Source organism: Etheostoma cragini, chromosome 2, assembly GCF_013103735.1.
Source record: "Etheostoma cragini isolate CJK2018 chromosome 2, CSU_Ecrag_1.0, whole genome shotgun sequence".
Classification (NCBI taxonomy): domain Eukaryota; kingdom Metazoa; phylum Chordata; class Actinopteri; order Perciformes; family Percidae; genus Etheostoma; species Etheostoma cragini.
In genome coordinates this window covers 13,568,917-13,588,142 of record NC_048408.1, presented here as the reverse complement: position 1 = coordinate 13,588,142, position 19,226 = coordinate 13,568,917, and the positions used below count along the sequence as shown (strand labels likewise).

General features: G+C 40.2%; 1 protein-coding gene across 1 annotated transcript; it reads right to left on the bottom strand.

Annotated features, from left to right (window-relative positions):
- Positions 1 to 15,507: 15,507 nt before the first annotated feature.
- Positions 15,508 to 18,843, bottom strand: LOC117955482 (early growth response protein 1-B). The gene is made up of 2 exons (XM_034890012.1): positions 18,304 to 18,843; positions 15,508 to 18,053 (listed from the first exon to the last, which is right to left on the bottom strand). Exons 1-2 carry the CDS (start codon positions 18,458 to 18,460, stop codon positions 16,723 to 16,725), a joined length of 1,488 nt encoding a protein of 495 aa, XP_034745903.1. The 5' UTR covers positions 18,461 to 18,843; the 3' UTR covers positions 15,508 to 16,722.
- Between the last annotated feature and the right edge of the window lie 383 nt (positions 18,844 to 19,226).

Here is a 19,226-nt window from a genome sequence, read left to right as displayed (position 1 = left end):
TACGCCCTTTACATGCCGCTCATGACAGGGAAAGACTGACACACAAAAGCTTAAAAAACGCTCTCCCTCAGGAGATTTTGATAGGATGAATACGATGCTAGGCTGTTTTCTCATTCTCACGTCAAAAACCATGGCAAATTTAGACCGAACACCTTTATCCATCCCTCCTTATTCATATTTATGAGAAGTGACTGACAAACTCATTGTCTGGTAATTACAGTGTGGTGAACCTTCATTGTTTTTAGATTGGTAGAGACTGAGACATGCTGTGCTTTGGCTTGCTGCACTAATGCAAACCTCTTCCATGTAGATATTATTAGTCACTGTTTGCTTAGCAACCACAACACATGTCTGACATTTTTGTACAATGAAAACGTTTTGCCCAGAGTTTATTTTATTTTTGCTGTGAGGATTGTTTCAAAAGAAAAAAAGGGTGAACAGGAGAAAAGGACTGTAAGGTTGCAGAAAAATGTGGTGTTATTACTACTATTATGTATGCAGCTCAACATTATGTTGAAGTTATTTAATACTCATGCTTTTAAGTGACGTCAACATCAAATGTGAAATAACGGAGGGGACAAACATGTAGAAGCAACTGTGGTGAAATGATGTACCTTAAGGGAACAGCTTAACTTTGAAGCTTAGAGACAATACTTACCCTCCAAGGTAGTTGTTATTATATTCTAAAAATATACGAGCCTTATCTATCTGACCTTAAGATCAATTTCATTCAGTAGGTCATGTTAGACTCAATCAACCACCCTTGAACACATCAATGAGCCAAGGCTGTAGGATGTAGCAACAAAAAAAGAGGGAGAAACAGTTAAAGCTTTGAACAGCAGGGGGCGCCGGTAATATGCAAGGATTAACCGATGAACATTATAATATTTGCTGAGAGAAATACAACAGTACTTTTTAATCATCAGAACAAAATCAAATCAAATATTAGAAAAGTCTGTAATTGTTGACTGTTGATTGTGATTGATATCTTTTTTTCAGCCTGTATGTTTCTTCTTTCTTAGATAATGCTTAGAAACAATCAGCTGCAGTGTAATATGTATATAGAATCTGACTGCCATCACATTTTCTGTAAACATTGGAGAGAAATTTCACAAAGCTATACACTTACTGATCAGAGACCTCACACAATGCAAAATGACTGGCTTCCTCAAAGAATGAGGAATTCTTGCTAAATCAGTAAGTCAAAGAGGCCTTTGCCGTCTGTTAACACTGAGAGTAACACAATAGAACAAGATGCAAGCCTGTGGGAGCTCAGCCAGTATCAATATATCACCTCAAATCATTAACACATTCGCTGCACTATAATGCAACTTAACTGTAAGTGTACAGTTCATCAAGCAGTCCAGCAATGAAAATGAGTGTGCCCACACTCCAAAGAGAGAAGCCAAACATAAAACATTTGAAAATTACTTCCAAGAACTATTCAAGTAACAGCAAACAGCGCTTATAGTTGGCATTCAACAAAAGCATCTGCATTCAGCAGAAATTTCTACAACGCAGGCCATTGAGAAATCATCTCTTTCATCACTGATAAAAATGTATATTTAAAAGTCTTTCAATAGTGAGGTTTGGTCCAACGGCCATTAAAGTGTTGCAGGCAGTGCAAGCTTTAATTTTCACGAAAACATCACAACTACAAATAGATTTTTTTTATTTGCTGGCGGTTTGAACTGATTTGTCAAAATGCAATGCGCAACCAAACATGAGCAAATCAAAAAGTTTACAATGTGTTCTGTGATTTATTTGCAAAGTTGTCCTTCCTTCAGTAGACAGAAAATACATACTGGCACACCAGCAACAATGCAACATGAAATACAGTGCATGCATGTAAAAAATAAATGGATTGTACGTAATTTTATGCATCTTACAATCAACCCCCTAATATAACTTCTGCACAATATATCAATACATGTTGCATGTGTAACACAAAACATCTAAATGATTTTTGTTTAAACTGGCACAGTTATGCCATCGATGAGATTATTGTAATGTGCAACTCAAAACCTTCAAAGCAAATCTGTAAATCTTGAAAATGGAAACATCATGATGGACAGAGGCTTTTGTGTTGCAGGCAGATCAGTGCATGTATAGCCACTGTTGAAATGATGTCTGAATGGAAACTGCAAACATATTAGTGTCCCAATATAGTAATACACAGGCCTTATAGCAACACCCCATGTATCAGAATGACAACGATTATCCAGATCTCTGCATTCTTTGCTTGAGCCATGGATGTTGCCATAGTAACACGAGTATGTCTTATCAAGTACGGCCCTTGTGATTTTTCACTGCAACTTATTTAGGCTGTTCACTGTAGGTATGACAACAGGCTTTTGAGTTGTTGCATTCATTTCCATGTTAATAGAGTTAACAGCCATTGTGTGTGAGCTTAACCTTTGATCTTGCCTTGTCAAATTGTTGTCAGCTAATATTAAATTAGCCTAGTAACAGAGGCTTTTTATGCAAATGATGTAAAATGCTTTAATCTATAAATAGGCATAATATGGCTGAGAGCTGATATGATGGTCTCTGTGATATCAAAACATATTTGCTGCACCTTAATGATCAGATTTTGAAAAGCCATTTATGATAGAGGATATTCAGAGGTGCTGATGTTAGATGTTAATCTTGTTCATCATGATCACAGCCATTTGTATTTATGGCTAAGCATGCATAAAGCAGGATTTTTGCAGATCTGTTGCAGAAGAAGCCAACATATAATATAAAGGTCCTGATTTCACATTGATGCCACCAGATTCCATGTAAATTTGAGTTAAACCAGTGACTTGAAGCCCCCCTGTCACCAGTGTGGAGAAACATTTAATCTCTGCAGCATATGTGAATTTAGTAGTCACTTTGTAGCTACAACTTGTCAGACATGTGTGCTTCCTTCCTCTATGAAAATAATGAGACTTTTTGATGTTAGACCACTATGGGCTGTAATGAGAGGAGTAGACTGTTCAGGATGCATGAAAGCTCTTCAGTCCATTTGGACCATGAGCGACCATTACGGCGCGGGACCGAGACACTGTGGAGGTCTGCTGACTTTATGAAGGATTACGGAATTTAATGATGGGGGCAACAGCTATATTTGTCACCCTTTTAACTTCTCGTGGAAGGAGGGAGGAACTATATTTCAGAGGTGTTAAACACAGGGAGACCTACAACATTTGAGGGCAGATTAAATGGGCCATATGAACAGAAGCACAGTCACATTAAAAAAAAGTCTGCGTACAGTACAGGTGCAGAAGGGGATCACAAATGAAGAGAATCTGCTACATAAATTAAAGCCCTTGATTGTACGAGCTCTGCGACTGTTTAAGTGATTGTTCAACTTCAATCATACTTCTGTATTCGTTCATAATGATAATTTCTTTGAGGGTTATTCTTTGTTCGAAAAAAATACTATTTTCACCACCAGCAAAGTGATGAGTCCATAAATTATCTTTTTGCTTGTCCAGAGGCAGGAAGCAGCACATCTACCTCTCATCATATCAATCTCTTCCTCCTTCACAAGACGCCACTGTCAGTAGTGCCAGAAGAGACACAAACACAGAGAGAGGATGAGTAGGAGGAGGGAGAAACGGATAGTGATGGACGGATCAGCATCTCTTCATTTATCTGCAGGAGGATAGAGGAAGAGCCCCAGCTGAGATGGGGTTAATAATTCTCCAGCCTAAGTTCTGGGGGACATTGTGATTTGTCACCTCAGTAGTAAGCCAGAGTGTCAAGAATCTAGTTAATGGTTAGACACAGCATCCTGCCACTGGACACCATTTTGGCTCCATAACAAAGGAAGGCCCTGCCTCAGCCAGGACCAGGGGCCCTGTCACTATCAGTCTCCCCAAAGATGGCAGTTCTTGATTCGTTAATAGTTAACGGACATGTGGAGTCATCAATCCTGAGTAGTGACAAGGAGTATAAATGCACAAATACACAGACAGTGGGAGCCCAATGCTGACGCTGTAAACATATCTTGTTAACAGGAAGCAGACCCTATGCCGCCACAGCATTGAGTGACAGGATCACTAATGACTTACAACAACAGAGCAGAGACTCTTTTTTTCTCTCTTCTTTTTCCTCACTAAACATTTGTGCTGCTAATTTTTTTCAAAGCTGAATGTTGCATTAATCCATTTATTTATCATTTGCAGGAAACTTGATGTAGGAAAATGGTTTATGGGTAACCAAATGAAATGATTTGCACCTTTGACACAAAGTAAGCATTTACGTATGCCGTAATGCTTGAATCGGAGGGTAGTGAAATAAATTGTTCATACATACACATTTTAGAGCATCAGATATGATTATCTAATGTGCTACACTGTAAATTACAATTTTTAGTCCCTTTGTTTCTCCATTTTGAGCAAAGGTACGACTGGCCATAACATACTCTCCAAAGCTACAAAAGCAATTACAAAAACTACAACCTGAATCACATTGTTAATTCATATGGTGATTGCTTACAACACAAGACAAGAGACTTTGGGGCCTGCAGTGAGCAGAAAGTGTTTTGATTTTTAAATGTGTACTGCTGATCTGACTCATGCATATGAAAGTCCCCATTTAAAGCACCAAGAATCACAGGAGGGGGACAAAACACGTCTCTTTAGGGTTCCAACACTCTACAGGTTTGAGATCAGAGACAGCTTCTGTCTGATACATGGCCAGGGCTTTTAGGCTTGGGAAACATACTGCATTGTATACACCCCTGTGTGACCCCAGCATGGATCCTATATCCTCAGACAGTGAGAGATGTCACTCTCACCAGCTGAAAGCCACTGGGGGGGCAGAGCTGGGCATTATGAACCACTGGGGGAACAGTAATGCTGCTAAACAGAGGGGGGTAAAGAAGCAGGAACAAGCAGGCAGTGGTAGAAAAAAGTATTCAGAGCCTATACTTAAGTAAAAGTAGTCATACGACAATGTAAAATACTCAATTTCAATGTGATTTATATACATTTTAATATTGCTTTTTGATTTTGATTTAATTATATCAAGAATACCTTACACATGGAAAGACATCAAATACAATCGAGGATTAAAACACAATAAAGTCCAGGACTTATTTCCATTGTGGTCCTCAACACAGTAGGACAAGACACTTACAGAGTGTGTGATAAACATTGACATGAAATTAAAAACATTTTACTTAAATAAATTAAAAGAAAAACAGTAATTTGCCTTTTGTTCTATTCCGCAACCGTCTCTGGTAACCCGGCCTTTACTGTCTTTTTGAAAGAGTTCAGTGTGTAAATTACTGTAATTTCCTGATCTAACTTGTTCCACTGAACTGCCCCTATATTGGCAAAGGTTCCTTTCCCTAGCACTGTCTTAAATCTGTAAGGACATAGGACAGATATGCTGCCACGCGTGTAAATATTGTGTGTGTCCTTTACCTTAGTGATAAGACACAACAAAAAAGTTGGGAAACTACCAAACAATATTTTATAGATCCTGGTCAATCTTGACATAGTAACACGAGACTCAAGAGGGAGCCAGATGAGCTCAACAAATTGTGACCTATCTATGTGAGACCTGTGGCCCAAGTTCAGAACTACTCTTATTAATTAATTCTGGGCTGTTTGCAGCCTACCTTCTAAGTTGGTTTGTTAGGCCTTCAAACCAAGAAGTGTATGCAAATTCAAAATGATTTAAAATTAAGGCGTTGGCTAAAATGATCATTGTTGACCGATCTAAAAAAAGTAATTGCTAGCTAAGAACTTTATGTGCCCGGTGACTTTACTCAGAACCTTGTTGGCCATATTCCTGCTGTCTAAGTTGTTTTCAAGGATGCAACCCAAGTATTTGACTGATGCTTTTGCACTGACCACAACATTATACAAAACAACCTTAAATTCCCAAAATCTTTTCAATCTGTATTTTGAACCAAACAAGATGGCATCTGTCTTAACCAAATGTAGGGATAGCATGTTGTTAATCAGTCAGTTGTGTACAGAAGATATCTCTGAGCTCAGGGTACTTTCTTGGGTGGATTGATGTTTATGAGACAATAAAAGTGCCGAATCATCAGCGTCCAGAAATAGTTCACATGAACAGGAGTCTGCCTCGTCGTTAATGTACAGTACAGGCCAAAAGTTTGAACACACCTTCTCATTCAATGCGTTTCCTTTATTTTCATGACTATTGACATTGTAGATTATCACTGAAGGCATCAAAACTATGAATGAACACATGTGGAAATATGCACTTAACAAAAAAGTGTGAAATAACTGAAAACATGTCTTATATTCTAGTTTCTTGAAAGTAGCCACCCTTTGCTCTGATTACTGTTTTGCACACTCTTGGCATTCTCTTGATGAGCTTCAAGAGGCAGTCCCTTGAATTGGTTACCCAACATGCTTGATGGAGTTCCCGGAGGTGCTCAGTACTTGTTGGCCCTTTTGCTGGACCGCGGCAGCTCACCCTAAAACATCTCGATTGTGTTTAGGTCCGATGACTGTGGAGGTGCAGCACTCCATCACTCTCTTTCTTGGTCAAATAGCCCTTACACAGCCTGGAGGTATGTTTGGTGTCATTATCCTGTTGAAAAATAAATGATGGTCCAACTGAACACAAACCGAATGGGATGTCGCATGTCGCTGCAGGATGCTGTGGTAGCCATGCTGGTTCAGTATGCCTTCAATTTGCAACAAATCCCCAACAGTGTCCCCAGCAAAACACCCCCACACCATCACACCTCCTCCTCCATGCTGCACGGTAGGATCAGGGATGTAGAATCCATCCGGTCACCTTTTTGTCACAAAAGACATGGCGGTTGGAACCAAAGATCTCAAACTTGGACTCATCAGACCAAAGCACAGATTTCCACTGGTCAAATGTCCATTCCTTGTGTTTCTTGGGCCTAACACATCTCTTCTGCTTGTTGCCTCTCCTTAACAGTGTTTTCATAGTTTATATTTGACCATTAAGGGCTGATTTGCGCAGTCTCTTATTAACAGTTGTTCAAGAGATGTGTCTGCTGCCTGAACTCTCTATAATCTGAGCTCATGTTAACTTGTGATTTCTGAAGCTGGAGATTTAGATGAACTTAACCTCAGCAGCAGAGATGACTCTTGGTCTTCCTTTCCTGTGTCCTCATGTGAGCCAGTCTCGTTGTAGCGCTTGATGTTTTTTATGACTGCACTTGGGGACACATTCAGAGTTTTCGCAATTTTGCGGACCCACTGACCTTCATTTCTTAAAGTGATGATGGCCAGTCGTTTCTCTTTACTTAGCTGTTTCGTTCTTGCCATAAAATGAATTCTAGCAGTTGTCCGATAAGGCTGTCGGATGTGCATCAACTTGACTTCTGCACATCACAACTGATGGTCCCAACTGCATTAATAAAGCGAGTAATTCCACTAATTAACCCTGAGAAGGCACACCTGTGAAGTGAAAACCATTTCAGGTGACTACCTCATGAAGCTCATTGAAAGAACACCAAGGGTTTGCAGAACTATCAAAAAAGCAGAGGGTGGCTACTTTGAAGAAACTAGAATACAAGACATGTTTTCAGTTATTTCACACTTTTTGTTAAGTACATAATTAAACATGTGTTGATTCACAGCTTTAATGCCTTCAGTGATAATCTACAATTTAAACGGTCATGAAAATAAAGGAAACGTATTGAATGAGAAGGTGTGTTCAAACTTTTGACCTGTATGTTAAAAAGGACGGACCAAGAATGCTTGCTTGAGGAGCGCCGTATTCAACCACACGAGGGTCAGAGCGCACTCCTCCTAAAACCTCCAGTTGATCCCTTCCTGATAGGTAAGACCTAAACCACCTACAGATAAAGCTGTCTGCCGTCAGGGCCTCAAGTTTGGCAATCTGTCTGTCATGATTCGTCGTATCAAACGCCTTTTGCAGATCCAATAACACCATTTCGCAGAGATTTCCATAATCTATTTCCCTGCTTATAATATAGAATAAATAGAGTAGGCATGATTCGGTAGAATGTGCCTTCCTAAATAGTCTTCTTTCCATCTCCCCTACCTCAACCTTCCGCAAGGCAAATGAGTTGGGCAGTGCACCAAGTTCATCATAGTATGATTTCACCCTAACAATAGTAATTAACCCAGAGGAAGGCCAAAGACCAGCTTTTTTGCTATAGAAGTGAAGTAAGTATTAAAATGATTAGTGACCTCTTTATTATTGAAATTTAGGGCACCATTCATTTTTAATCCTATGCTTCTTTGTTTCTTAGCATTTGTTTTAGCAGCCCCCAAATCCTTTAAGGTCTTACACAACTTTTTAGGGTTATCTTTATTATTTGATATCATTCTTATAGTGGGTTGATTCTGCGTCTCTAACAAGTTCCTGAGTCTTATTTCTTGCTTGCTCATATAAAATAAAATCATCATGATTTTTAGTTCTATGAAAGGTTTTGAGGGCTTTTTTCCCTGAAATTTTGAATAACATCATGTATAGCTTTGTTAATCCACGTACTGGAACTCTGTTTAACTCTAATCTGTCTAAGAGGGGTTACCTTGTTGATCATTTAAAAAAATCTAAATTTAATCTCGGACCATGCGATATTAACACACGAACAATTTAACACAAGGGACCAATCCATCACAACAACCAGCCTCTTGAAAGTTTCCTGGGAGCAACGTTTAAATTACAGTACAGTCTTGTGAGAGTAAACGTTTTTTTTACCAGTTTTTCTTGTGCAAAAAAATTATGCTATGCTCACTTATGCCGTAAGTAATAGTACCACATTGAGATGTTTCAGTTTTGTCTGAAACTAAGATCAGATCACTAATATTCCAACAAGTCTTGCTTACCCTCGTGTACAGTTTTTCCAGCTGTTCAAGACCAAAGGAGTAACACAGGTCCTCCAGCATTTTGCCAGAAGGATGAGCACAGCCCGACATTTGTGTTCATCTCCCCCGTTAATATCAGCTCTGAGCTCTCTTTGCCTGATAAATTCAAGAGGACCGGTTCTATCTTATCACAGAAAGTAGCATATCCTGGCGGTCTACAGCAATCCCAAATAAAATGGGATTGGTTTTTGGGAAATGTACTACCAACCAAACAATCTCTAAATTACTAGAAATATCATATATACAGTTAAAAGCCACATCTGAGTGCATACATACACAAACACCACCCACTTTTCTATTTCGGTCCTTTCTAACTAGAGTAATTATTAATGTCAACTTCCTCATTGCTTGTGGTTTCATCTAACCAACTTTCCGTTAAACAGAAACCCCAATCTCTAATTGTGTCACCAGTTGTCTAATTTCCTCAATTTTAGGTGGCAGACTCAAGATTAAGAATTAAGAAGAACACTAAGATGTAGAAAATGTAAATATTTCTTACTAAAAGTCGATTTAAATTCCAATTTACTTTAACTATTAGCTACTTCAACTTTAGTAATTTATCTGACTTCTTCCGTCCAAAGATGGAAATAACAGCTGATGTAACTTTACAGTAACAGAAAGGATCAGGTTCTGTATGATTATGATCTGATATGATTGTTTTAAAATTGTCACAGCTACAAATAGCCAAATAAAGAATAAATAAAAAAGACTGAAGTCTGGTCATCCTGTCATCCCTGAGATGGACTTGACTAAAACCTTTAGAAAGATCTATACATCTACAGCAAAACCTAATCAATTCAAACTCATTGAATTGAATAGTACAACATACAATTTTACAAAAAAGGAGCGTAACATAATAGACTAGAGAGAACACCTAACAGAACACAACAGAATATAATGAGGCTCTATGTTCTCTGTTATTCTTGACTAATGGCTCCAATTCACAGCCACAATTCAGCAGGCATTAAAACAACTGTTACGGCAGAGAAACCAAGCCGCTAATGCTGAAGTAGGTACATTTTGCATACATTTCATGGAGCTCCAAAGAGCTATGCTTGATTTTGATGGTTAATTTAGATGCAGAATGCATACTGTAGTTGGCGTTGAGGCTGGTGTGCACATGCAAATAGCCGCCCTGCTTGACGGGAGGGTGCACTGTATGAGCTGAGCATGTTCAGCCCACTCATTTTTATGCTACTAGTCTTTATGTCCCAGCCCAACCTTCTCTCACAGTCTCTGATTCCATCTTGGCAATGACAGACATGCATGCACGCACACGCTCGCACGAATGAACGCACCCACACACACACACACACACACACACACACACTAATACACTTCACATACACTCTCAATCAGCCTCACTTCTGTCTCACAGTGAAAACACACACATGCGCAGTTTCCTCAGACTTCGACACATTCTCTCTGCTTCTCTATGGGTGAGCCATCATTATCTAGAGAGAGTGCCAGTGTTTGGCCACAGTATGCCTCCTTCCCAGCGTTGAACTGAACAGCCGAGACATAGGCTGCTGGTAGTGACACAGCTGTCAAAGACATGCCTCATTACTGCTGTTGCAAATGTCAAAGCACTAAAGTAATCACTCACAGCTCCACTGGACACATGGTCATACGGTAATTGATTTTATGGGAAGAGGGGTTAACAGTTGTGTGTATTTGGTGATGTTATACAGATAAGTGGATTTTACGCTTTTTTTTTTTGTTCCAGACAGTGTGCATGATGGCTGTATGGTAATGTGACAGCAGGTTTCTAGATATTTGCAACAAGTAATAGTTTTTTACCCACAAGCACAAACTTTCTTCAGAATCATTATTGTCAATCCAGGATGCTACCACCTGTGTATGGTCCTCTCATAGCAGTTGATGATGTTTTTCTCCCAAAACATCAAAGTAATACTGCGTGTCGAGGTTAACTGTTCAAACAAAAAAGTTTTAAGATGGATTTTTTGTGTGTGTGTGCACATCATCTCTGACATAAATCACGACTGATTAGAATGATCATTCATTGTTAGAGGAAGCTCTAGTACTCTGCCGCCAGTTGATAGGGTTAATGTTTAACATTTCAGCCTATTTTCACTACTAGCAGTTGGCATAGCCATCCAAATTATACTGAGCCCCAAATATAAGTTACCTTGAAGCATTAATTATTGTATGTCTCTGCTACTTTTAAAGACAAACGGTCAGAAGAACTACCAAGCAAACTAAAACTGAGAGTGTGTTGTGCTATTAAGCATACTTACCATACCGAGCAATATGTCAGAGCTCAGAGGTGTATTTGTGCTCAGTTAAGATTGAGCGTTCTGCCTTCGGCTGTGAAAACTTGATGCTTCCATTCAGTCCCAGAGGAGGACGGAAAGAGTCACCTTTGTTATTTGGATGAGGTTAAAAGTGAAATGCATTTTATATTCTACTGTTCTTTTTATCATGCTCTTTGAGTTAAGCTTTTACTGAAAATGTCTGCCAGACATCCTAGCCCATTTGATATGACATATGAATGTAGATTAAAAGGCATTCATTAAAGACAGACAAGTTTAAATGCAGTTTTGTTAAATACTTACTTGATGTATGACAGCGTTTTATGTTTAATTTGGTAAGTCTATGTCTGACATTTGTTTGACGTATGTCATATATTGGTTTTCTTTCTTTTTTTGTTTTCTCTTGCCTTTTAGTGTTTTTTTGTAAGACCATGGGGGCTGGGCAACTTTAGGTGTGTGACACTTGAATAAAAAATATTCATTTATTCATTCATATACATTTATTCATGGTAGAAGGAGGGAGAGAAAAGCTAATCAGATGTGTGTTGTTGTAATGACAATAGCAGGTTGTAAGTGCCAAAAACAAACTGTGAACACAACACATGTTTTCACCTCATTAAGTTAATACTGGCAAACTTGTTTTCAAACATTTGTTTATTTAAACATCCAACAGACATTAAGCAACATTAGTAATTAATTTGGAGTTGTGTTTCCGGCTACCTTCTGAATAAATAAGTTCAATATTCCAATGACGGATGGAAATATCTGTCTTTTTAGCTGCTTAATGCTCTACTATTAGCTGCTAGTTGCTTACTTTGTCTGACTGCTGTTTGGTGCTGAGCAGTTAGCACATGTTGGGCTTTTAAAGCTTTTTCGCAGTTGCCTTAAACTAAAAGAATGATATGAGAGCATTAAGGGTGAATCAAAACATTAAAGGTCTGAGTTGTAACACCAAAACAATGAGCTGAAAGATGCTAAAATTCTCCACAGAACTGAGGTGAACCACAGTATCAGGTGATAACTCTCTGCGGGTTTGTCACTACAAGAATCCCCTTTAACAATACACATAGTCATTTGATTTATGGTCTATCTGTTAATGTAAAAATATGGACCTATAGGTTGAAAATAAGTAAATACATAGAAAGCTGTTTGTATGGACCGAAATCATTATTCCCATTGACTGACCAGATTACCAGAGGTTGCCACAGTATACACACAGCTACACAACAGGGCTGCTGCAGCATTTCAAGGGCTCAAACCTGGAATGTTCCAAGGGCAGCTGTACATTTTCCTGAATAACTGAATTGCTATGAAGTCATTCAGCTAGCTAGGCTATGTTTTCCACTTTGCATTCACTTTAGATGCAGCATATACTACAAGTCCCTTGAAGTAGTTACCATAGAGATGCCTTGCCCAGGACAAAAGTGGTAGACTGGACTCCTTGACCCTAGAGTTGACATTTGGTTCATGAAGGAGCAAAGAAAAAGATATATTCTCAGTCTTAAGCTTTGCCTGATCAGTAGTGCAAATGAAGAATTTGGGAGCCAGAACAACGAGCAGAATTAGGCACTTTAAAATGTTTGCATAACGAGCTACTTCTCGCCACAATGGTTCTCTTCTTTTTAATCACCTGCACTCTCCAGACCACCTACACCCTTCTTCACGATCAGATACAGGACCGACGGGCTGATGTATGATCCGAGGAATTAATCTGCTAAGCCTGATTGCCATTACCGCCATGCGATTATGCACCTTGATTACTGAGCCCACCCCAAGGACCATGACGTGCCCTGGTGTACATTTTAAAGGTACGCATAAAATTGCGTGGTGATTACCCCACAATAGATCAATCCACAAGCGAATGAGACTGTGTGGCCATATAGAGCGTCTCAAGTAGGACTGTGATTATTAATAGGTACTTGAAGTGACCTGATACCTGAAGCTTGAACCACTGAAACTGCCTCTGATCCTTCATATAAGCAAATGAATTCATTTTCATACATTCTGAAAGTCATTATTGGATTATTGTTGTAGAGGGAGAATTGTTTAGAGTTCAAGCATGGACAAAAGGGATGTTGGGCTCTTCAGAGACGACTGGGGCTGTACTTGTCCTTCTTGAGATGGACTTTAGGTATTTAACGGCAGCACAGATGTGGATGGGCTTGACACTGAGGAGGACATGCTTCAGTTATTAGCCTATGTAATACTGTATAGATCTACTGGGGTTCAGTATTAGCTTTGTGTGTGTGTACTAAAAATTAAATTATGCAGAAAAACAAACCTTTGTGTGCCAATCAGATGAAAGAGAAAGCTTACAAGTAATCAACATGTAAATACATATCATTCTGCAATGACACTTATCCTCAGAACATGGGCCCATCTAATCCTTCACAGTCCTTTTCAAGGATTTCTTTTATTTAATCCTGAGCCAAAGTACTCAGTTGGTACAGCAGATAACTAGTCCAATTGATTTATCCAGAAGCAATCCTACATTAAGCGATAAATCAGATGAGACAATGAAGATGTGAAATCACATCTGTTTATGGTTTTTATATGGAATTTGTTAGTCACACACAAGCACTAACCTTGGATAAACCCCCCACAGTCCTAATGTTAACATGTTTGCATTAGTAACATCCTGGCAAGGATTTAATGGACTTGATGTGCTACCATTTACAGCAGAGGTCCGCGTTCTGAGAAATCCTGGTTCTCAGTGGTGGTCATGTGCCCTCTCTGCACAATTACTTAATGGTTTCAGCAATTACACATATCTACATGGGTAAAAAACATAAATGTCAGTCAGTGGAAAATAACTGATTTAAGTCTTTAGTCTGCGGCAGAGCATGATTTAGGAAGGTTTATGACATGGTTAACGTATTTGATGAAGACAATGCAGCTGAAGCCATATGCACAAGCTGTAGATATATCAAGGACCATTTACAGTATGCAAATGTGAATTTGAGCTTCCAAATGCACAAATGCAGAAATTCCATCACTGGCCAGAGTTCAATAACTCTTCAGTCTTCAAGTGTCTAGATAATGGTCACTGTGACTGCACATGACTGCAATTCAAAACCCCAAACTATCCATCACTGGACAATGTTTGCCACTAAAACAACATGGAGAAGGGAGTGCGTGTCGATGCCTGTTGGGCCCTGTGCTATTGTAAGTGATGATGAGTGATGGACAGGATGGGCGCATACTATTCACAGTGCTCCATGTGGCAGCTTGCATTTTCTCACTGGTACAGTATGTTTGTCAGCTACAGACAACGCAGGCACTTACGCACTGCCGTGGGCAAGCAAAGTTGTGTTCTGCCAGCCGACAGCGTCACGGGGCACATGCATGTCTTACCTACCACAGCGGAGTCCCTGGCAATACATGCCTGCATGGTTTTCAATGACAGATTATAAGATCTTGGCATCCTATAAAGATGCATAGGGCACAAAACATTTTTGAAACCCATTTTAAGTATAGGCCTTGCTGTCTTCTCCCCCAAATCTCTATAAGTCATATTTGCTTATGTTAAACATCACTTGTGCTATGCTCAAAATGCTCAAAATCCTGCACTGTCACAAAAAGAAGCAACAGCTTGTACCACCCTTTTTTATTCTAGTAGAGAGGAATTGAGGCACCATAACTGCATTTACAAAACTGCACAGGCAGTTTTGACGAGAGGAGAATTTAGTACCAGCATTCTTTGAGAGAAAAAACTACATGATAATAGACCATAATCACGTTCAGTAATTGAGTGGAAATTAATATCCTTTTATTGCAAAAAATGGATGAGTGAATGAACAATGGAATGAATGAATTGAGAGCATCAGATCATCTCACTGACATGGCAAGAAAATGTCCTGCTAAACAAGATTCCTGTAGAGATAACCACGGCATCCGTGGTGTTCATCTCTACATTTAAAACATGAGAAACGTGGTCTTTGAAGTCAAGGGGATTCAGAATTGAAGCATTGAGTAATATGGTTTCCCTTTAATGGGTAGAACTGGGAAGTCTAATGTTAGGGCAACAGTGTGGTGCCTCATGTTGACTGTTACTATGTATATTTTGGGCAGGGATACACTCCTCTGAGTGATTTGATTGGGGGAGGGGGGTCTCCATGCCGTGTGAGACAGATTGGGCAAAGTGAGAATTGGGTCATTTTGATTATTGTAAACCATGCACAAGAAACTTGCTGCTTCCAGAAAATGTTTATTTTGTTCATAAACTTTTCATAAAAATAACAACATCAATATTAATTTAACGTATAGTAGAAACTGTGTATGTACAAAATCTTTACTTGAACAGTTAATATAACTTAAGGCGAGTTAAATTACTTATTTGCAGTACCCTGTTGGTGACAATTTCACCAACACTTAACTTTTCTTTGTTGCTAAAATGAACATTTCAGCATACAGTAAATCCAGCAAAATATACCAAGTGTCAAAACCCTTTCATGGTAAAGTCCAAAGTAAAGTCCACCAAAACTCGCAGCAATGTGTGCTACCTGATTACTCAAAAGCAATGTTTAAATGTTTTTCTAGTCATTTCTAGCCTGATTAAACATACTTCTGTACACACTGTAAAATCATTTTTGTTGAAAAGCTGTACCACTACTAGTGTACATACTGGTCCATTTTAAGAGATCAGCTATTCAATTAAATAACTCTTGTCATACCAACAAAGGGATGAAGTGCGAAAAAGATTCTGATATCAAATTGTAAGATTTAAAATATTGTGTTACTAAACAGTAGCCCTCAAAAACCAAGACATTATTAATGATTTAGAATACATTTCACCTAGATAAATGACGCTCAAATGCGATAAATGTAAAATATACAGTTAGCTATAAAAATACAAAGAAGTACAGTAATACAAATATATTTATTTTCCATTTATGATATATCTTTCACAATTGAAATAATCCAAACAATTGTAACACAACACAAAGACCAATGACAAAAAACACTGACAGCCAAATGATAAGAAGTTAAACAAACACTAAATTTGATCAAAGATGGACAGCTTTATGGTCAAAGCCATAAATATGTTAGCCTACATTCATGTCAATAATCCTCCCTGTGGAGGGAAGGAGTACCTTGACAGTGGTTGATATTCCGCTTAAAGGAAAGAAAACACTGACATAAACATGCATTTTAAGAAACATAGTCCAAACCATTGCTCTAAGAATGCTAAAAGCAGAAAATAAGAATCATAAATGGAGATATTAATAAACTGTAAGTGCAATCCATCCAGACTCAGAGGCATGGAGGTTGGAGCTGTCCAGATGAAGAGGTGCTGAACAGCAGTCATGCAATGCCGCAGCAGAGATGTTTGGCTCTACTTACAGTAACAGCAACAAGTCACTGTGGATCTGTTTACCGACTCTTACAACTTATGCATCTTTGCATAAAGTCAGCAGCATCAGCAGCAGGCAATAAGGCCGAAGCAGACCTCTCTCTTCCTTTCTGCTCCTAAAAAATCGTCTTGTGCCAGGCTTTGGCTTGCCAGTTAAACTAACTCAAACACATAATTGTAGTTGGCTGGCTTATCTTCCAAGACGGAGAGATCCTAATGTTGTATGGGTGGACACATAGCTTTGTCTTCAAATTCCCTCGGGAAGAGTGAAAGTCCACGCACCGGTGGTCACCTGTGGCTTTATTTCCATTTTCTCCTTCTGTTTCAGGTGTACGCGTCCGTGCCGTTTTCTCTCGTCGCTCCGGGCGAACCGTTTGCCGCACACGTCGCAGGAAAACGGCTTCTCTCCGGTGTGAGTCCTGGTGTGGGTGGTAAGGTGATCGCTACGGCTGAAACTGCGCAAACAGATGCGGCACTGGAAAGGTTTGTGGCCCGTGTGGATGCGGATGTGCCGGTTGAGCTCATCTGATCGGGAGAAGCGCCGGTCGCAGCTCTCCATGGGGCAGGTGAAAGGTTTCTCTTTGGCTGGGCCGTGAGAGGCAGCGGGGCTCTTTCTGGCCCTGGGGGGTTTCGTCGCGCGGGTGGTGTAACTCTGGGCGAAAGAATCTGGCAACAAGGAAGAGTACAGGATGGAGTCTATCGTGCTCGGTAAAGCTGGTGATGTGTATAAGGAGTCGCACTGATTAGATGGCTGTGGAGGTTCGGGGAAGGGTTTCAGGTTAGAGGAGAGGCCCATCGGAGGTGGTGGGAGGTAATTATTGTACAGGGGGCTGGAGAAGCTCTGAGAACAGGTGTCAGAGAAACACGGTTCCTGTTTAATACCCCCCTCCACTTTAAACTCCATCTCTGGGTTGGGACACAGTGGGGGAAATGTGTCTAAGAGTTCCTTAACGTCCATCTGCTGGTCAGGGGGGAAATCGCTTGACATTGGGAAGGTTTCTATCTGGAAACTCGTCTCCAAACAGCCGGATTTGTTAAAAGTTCCCCACTCGTAGCAGCTGCTTTCAAATTCATTCTTGACCACGACAGGAAAAGAAGCGGCCTCTGACTTTGGTTCATCCTTTTTCTGGTTTGAAGCTCGAGAGGAGCTGAAGCTCAGCTGGGAAGTGGACGGGTCTTGGGCCTGGCTGCCGGCCTGATCATCAGCATACCTTGGGCATGTCTGATCTGGAGGGTAAACAGGGGGGGTAGGTCCGGAGCAGGTGTAGGATTGCCTCTTGATGCCGGGGTCTCCAAAATTGCCACTGCTGCTGTCCATCGGAGCAGGCGATGGATAAGTTCCTCGACTGTTATCGCTGTGTTGCATTTCTGAAAGTGGCAGTGTGGATATACCCACAATCTCAGTGATCATATTGAGAAGTGTTTCGGTGCTGCACGGCGCTCCCTGAGATGCCTCAACATAGAAACTGCCAGAGTAGGCGAGCGATGAGGGGGTGTAGTTGTCTTTTGGACACTCGCAGGGGTTAAAAGCAAATTCCGAGTTGGAGGCTTCGGTTTTGAGGGTTGCAGGGGTTCCTTCTGTTGAATTAGAAAGAGAGAAAACTTTGTCAACGCGAGTGTTTTATATTTCAGAATTCGTGAAAATGAAAACGAGGAAGAAAAAAATCAGCGTTACATAAACATGCATGCGTATTTTGGCACAGAAATACCTTGATAAGATCCCTTGATATACACGGCAGCACTGAGAGAGTTATCTATCCCTCCTATTTAACACATTTAAATTACCATGCATGCTAATTGTATCGACTGTGCAAAGATGCGAACTCACCATGGCCAAACTGGGCAGGTACCCCCCGCTCCGCATCGACATACACCTCCTGGTTATCTTTCCGCACGCTGTTTTCCATTCCCAGGGAAGAACTGTTGCAATTCTCAAACTGAGGGTAAAAAGAATCTTTCGCATTCAAATCCATATTGTTCAACATACTGATGCACTTAGAAGTCCGTCTCTCCCAACGAAAAAGGTAAAAATGTCAAACAAATTATGCTGGTGAATGTTTTCTTTCAACTCCCCCTTTTGATGGTTTTCAACAAATGATCCAAAGTGGTATGTGTCAAAAGGTGTAAAAAAAGCAATTAAAGGTATTCCTTTTCGTCTCTGCTCCTCGGTAGGTATTTGCTTGCTGTGGATTTCACATCAGCGACTTCCCCTCTCTCTCCTTATATACACATTGGCAGCTCCCTCGGCCCTCCTCCCCATTCATCAGCTCCAGTGAGAGGATTCCCCGCTGCGTGTAAACTTCATGCCCATACATGGACAGAGGATGTGACGGAGTCCTCCCTCCCCTAATCCTCCCTCCTCCTCTACTGGAGAGATATAGAGTCTGACGTTGCAACAAGTGGCAGCAGTGTTGAGTGGTAAACCGTAGTAATGATTGTATTTCTTTCCCCAGTAAAGACTTACAATTTCAATTAAACGAATATTAAAGTAAAGACGGTCTCGTTTCTCTTGGTATCACCCTCCACCTCTGAGAATAACACGGAGGTGAAATGTCTCAACAGGGCTTAGGTATCCTCCAATTTAATTTTAACCGTCCTCTCATGGTATGAGAAGTAAGACAATGGTAGAAAAAGTGGACAGCAGTGCCGTTTGACTGACTTGATCACTCACAGGAGAGATATTCCAGTTTTTGGAGGTAAGAAGCCACGCAGCCGCCAGTTCAGAGGGTGTAACGGGAAGGTAACGAGTAA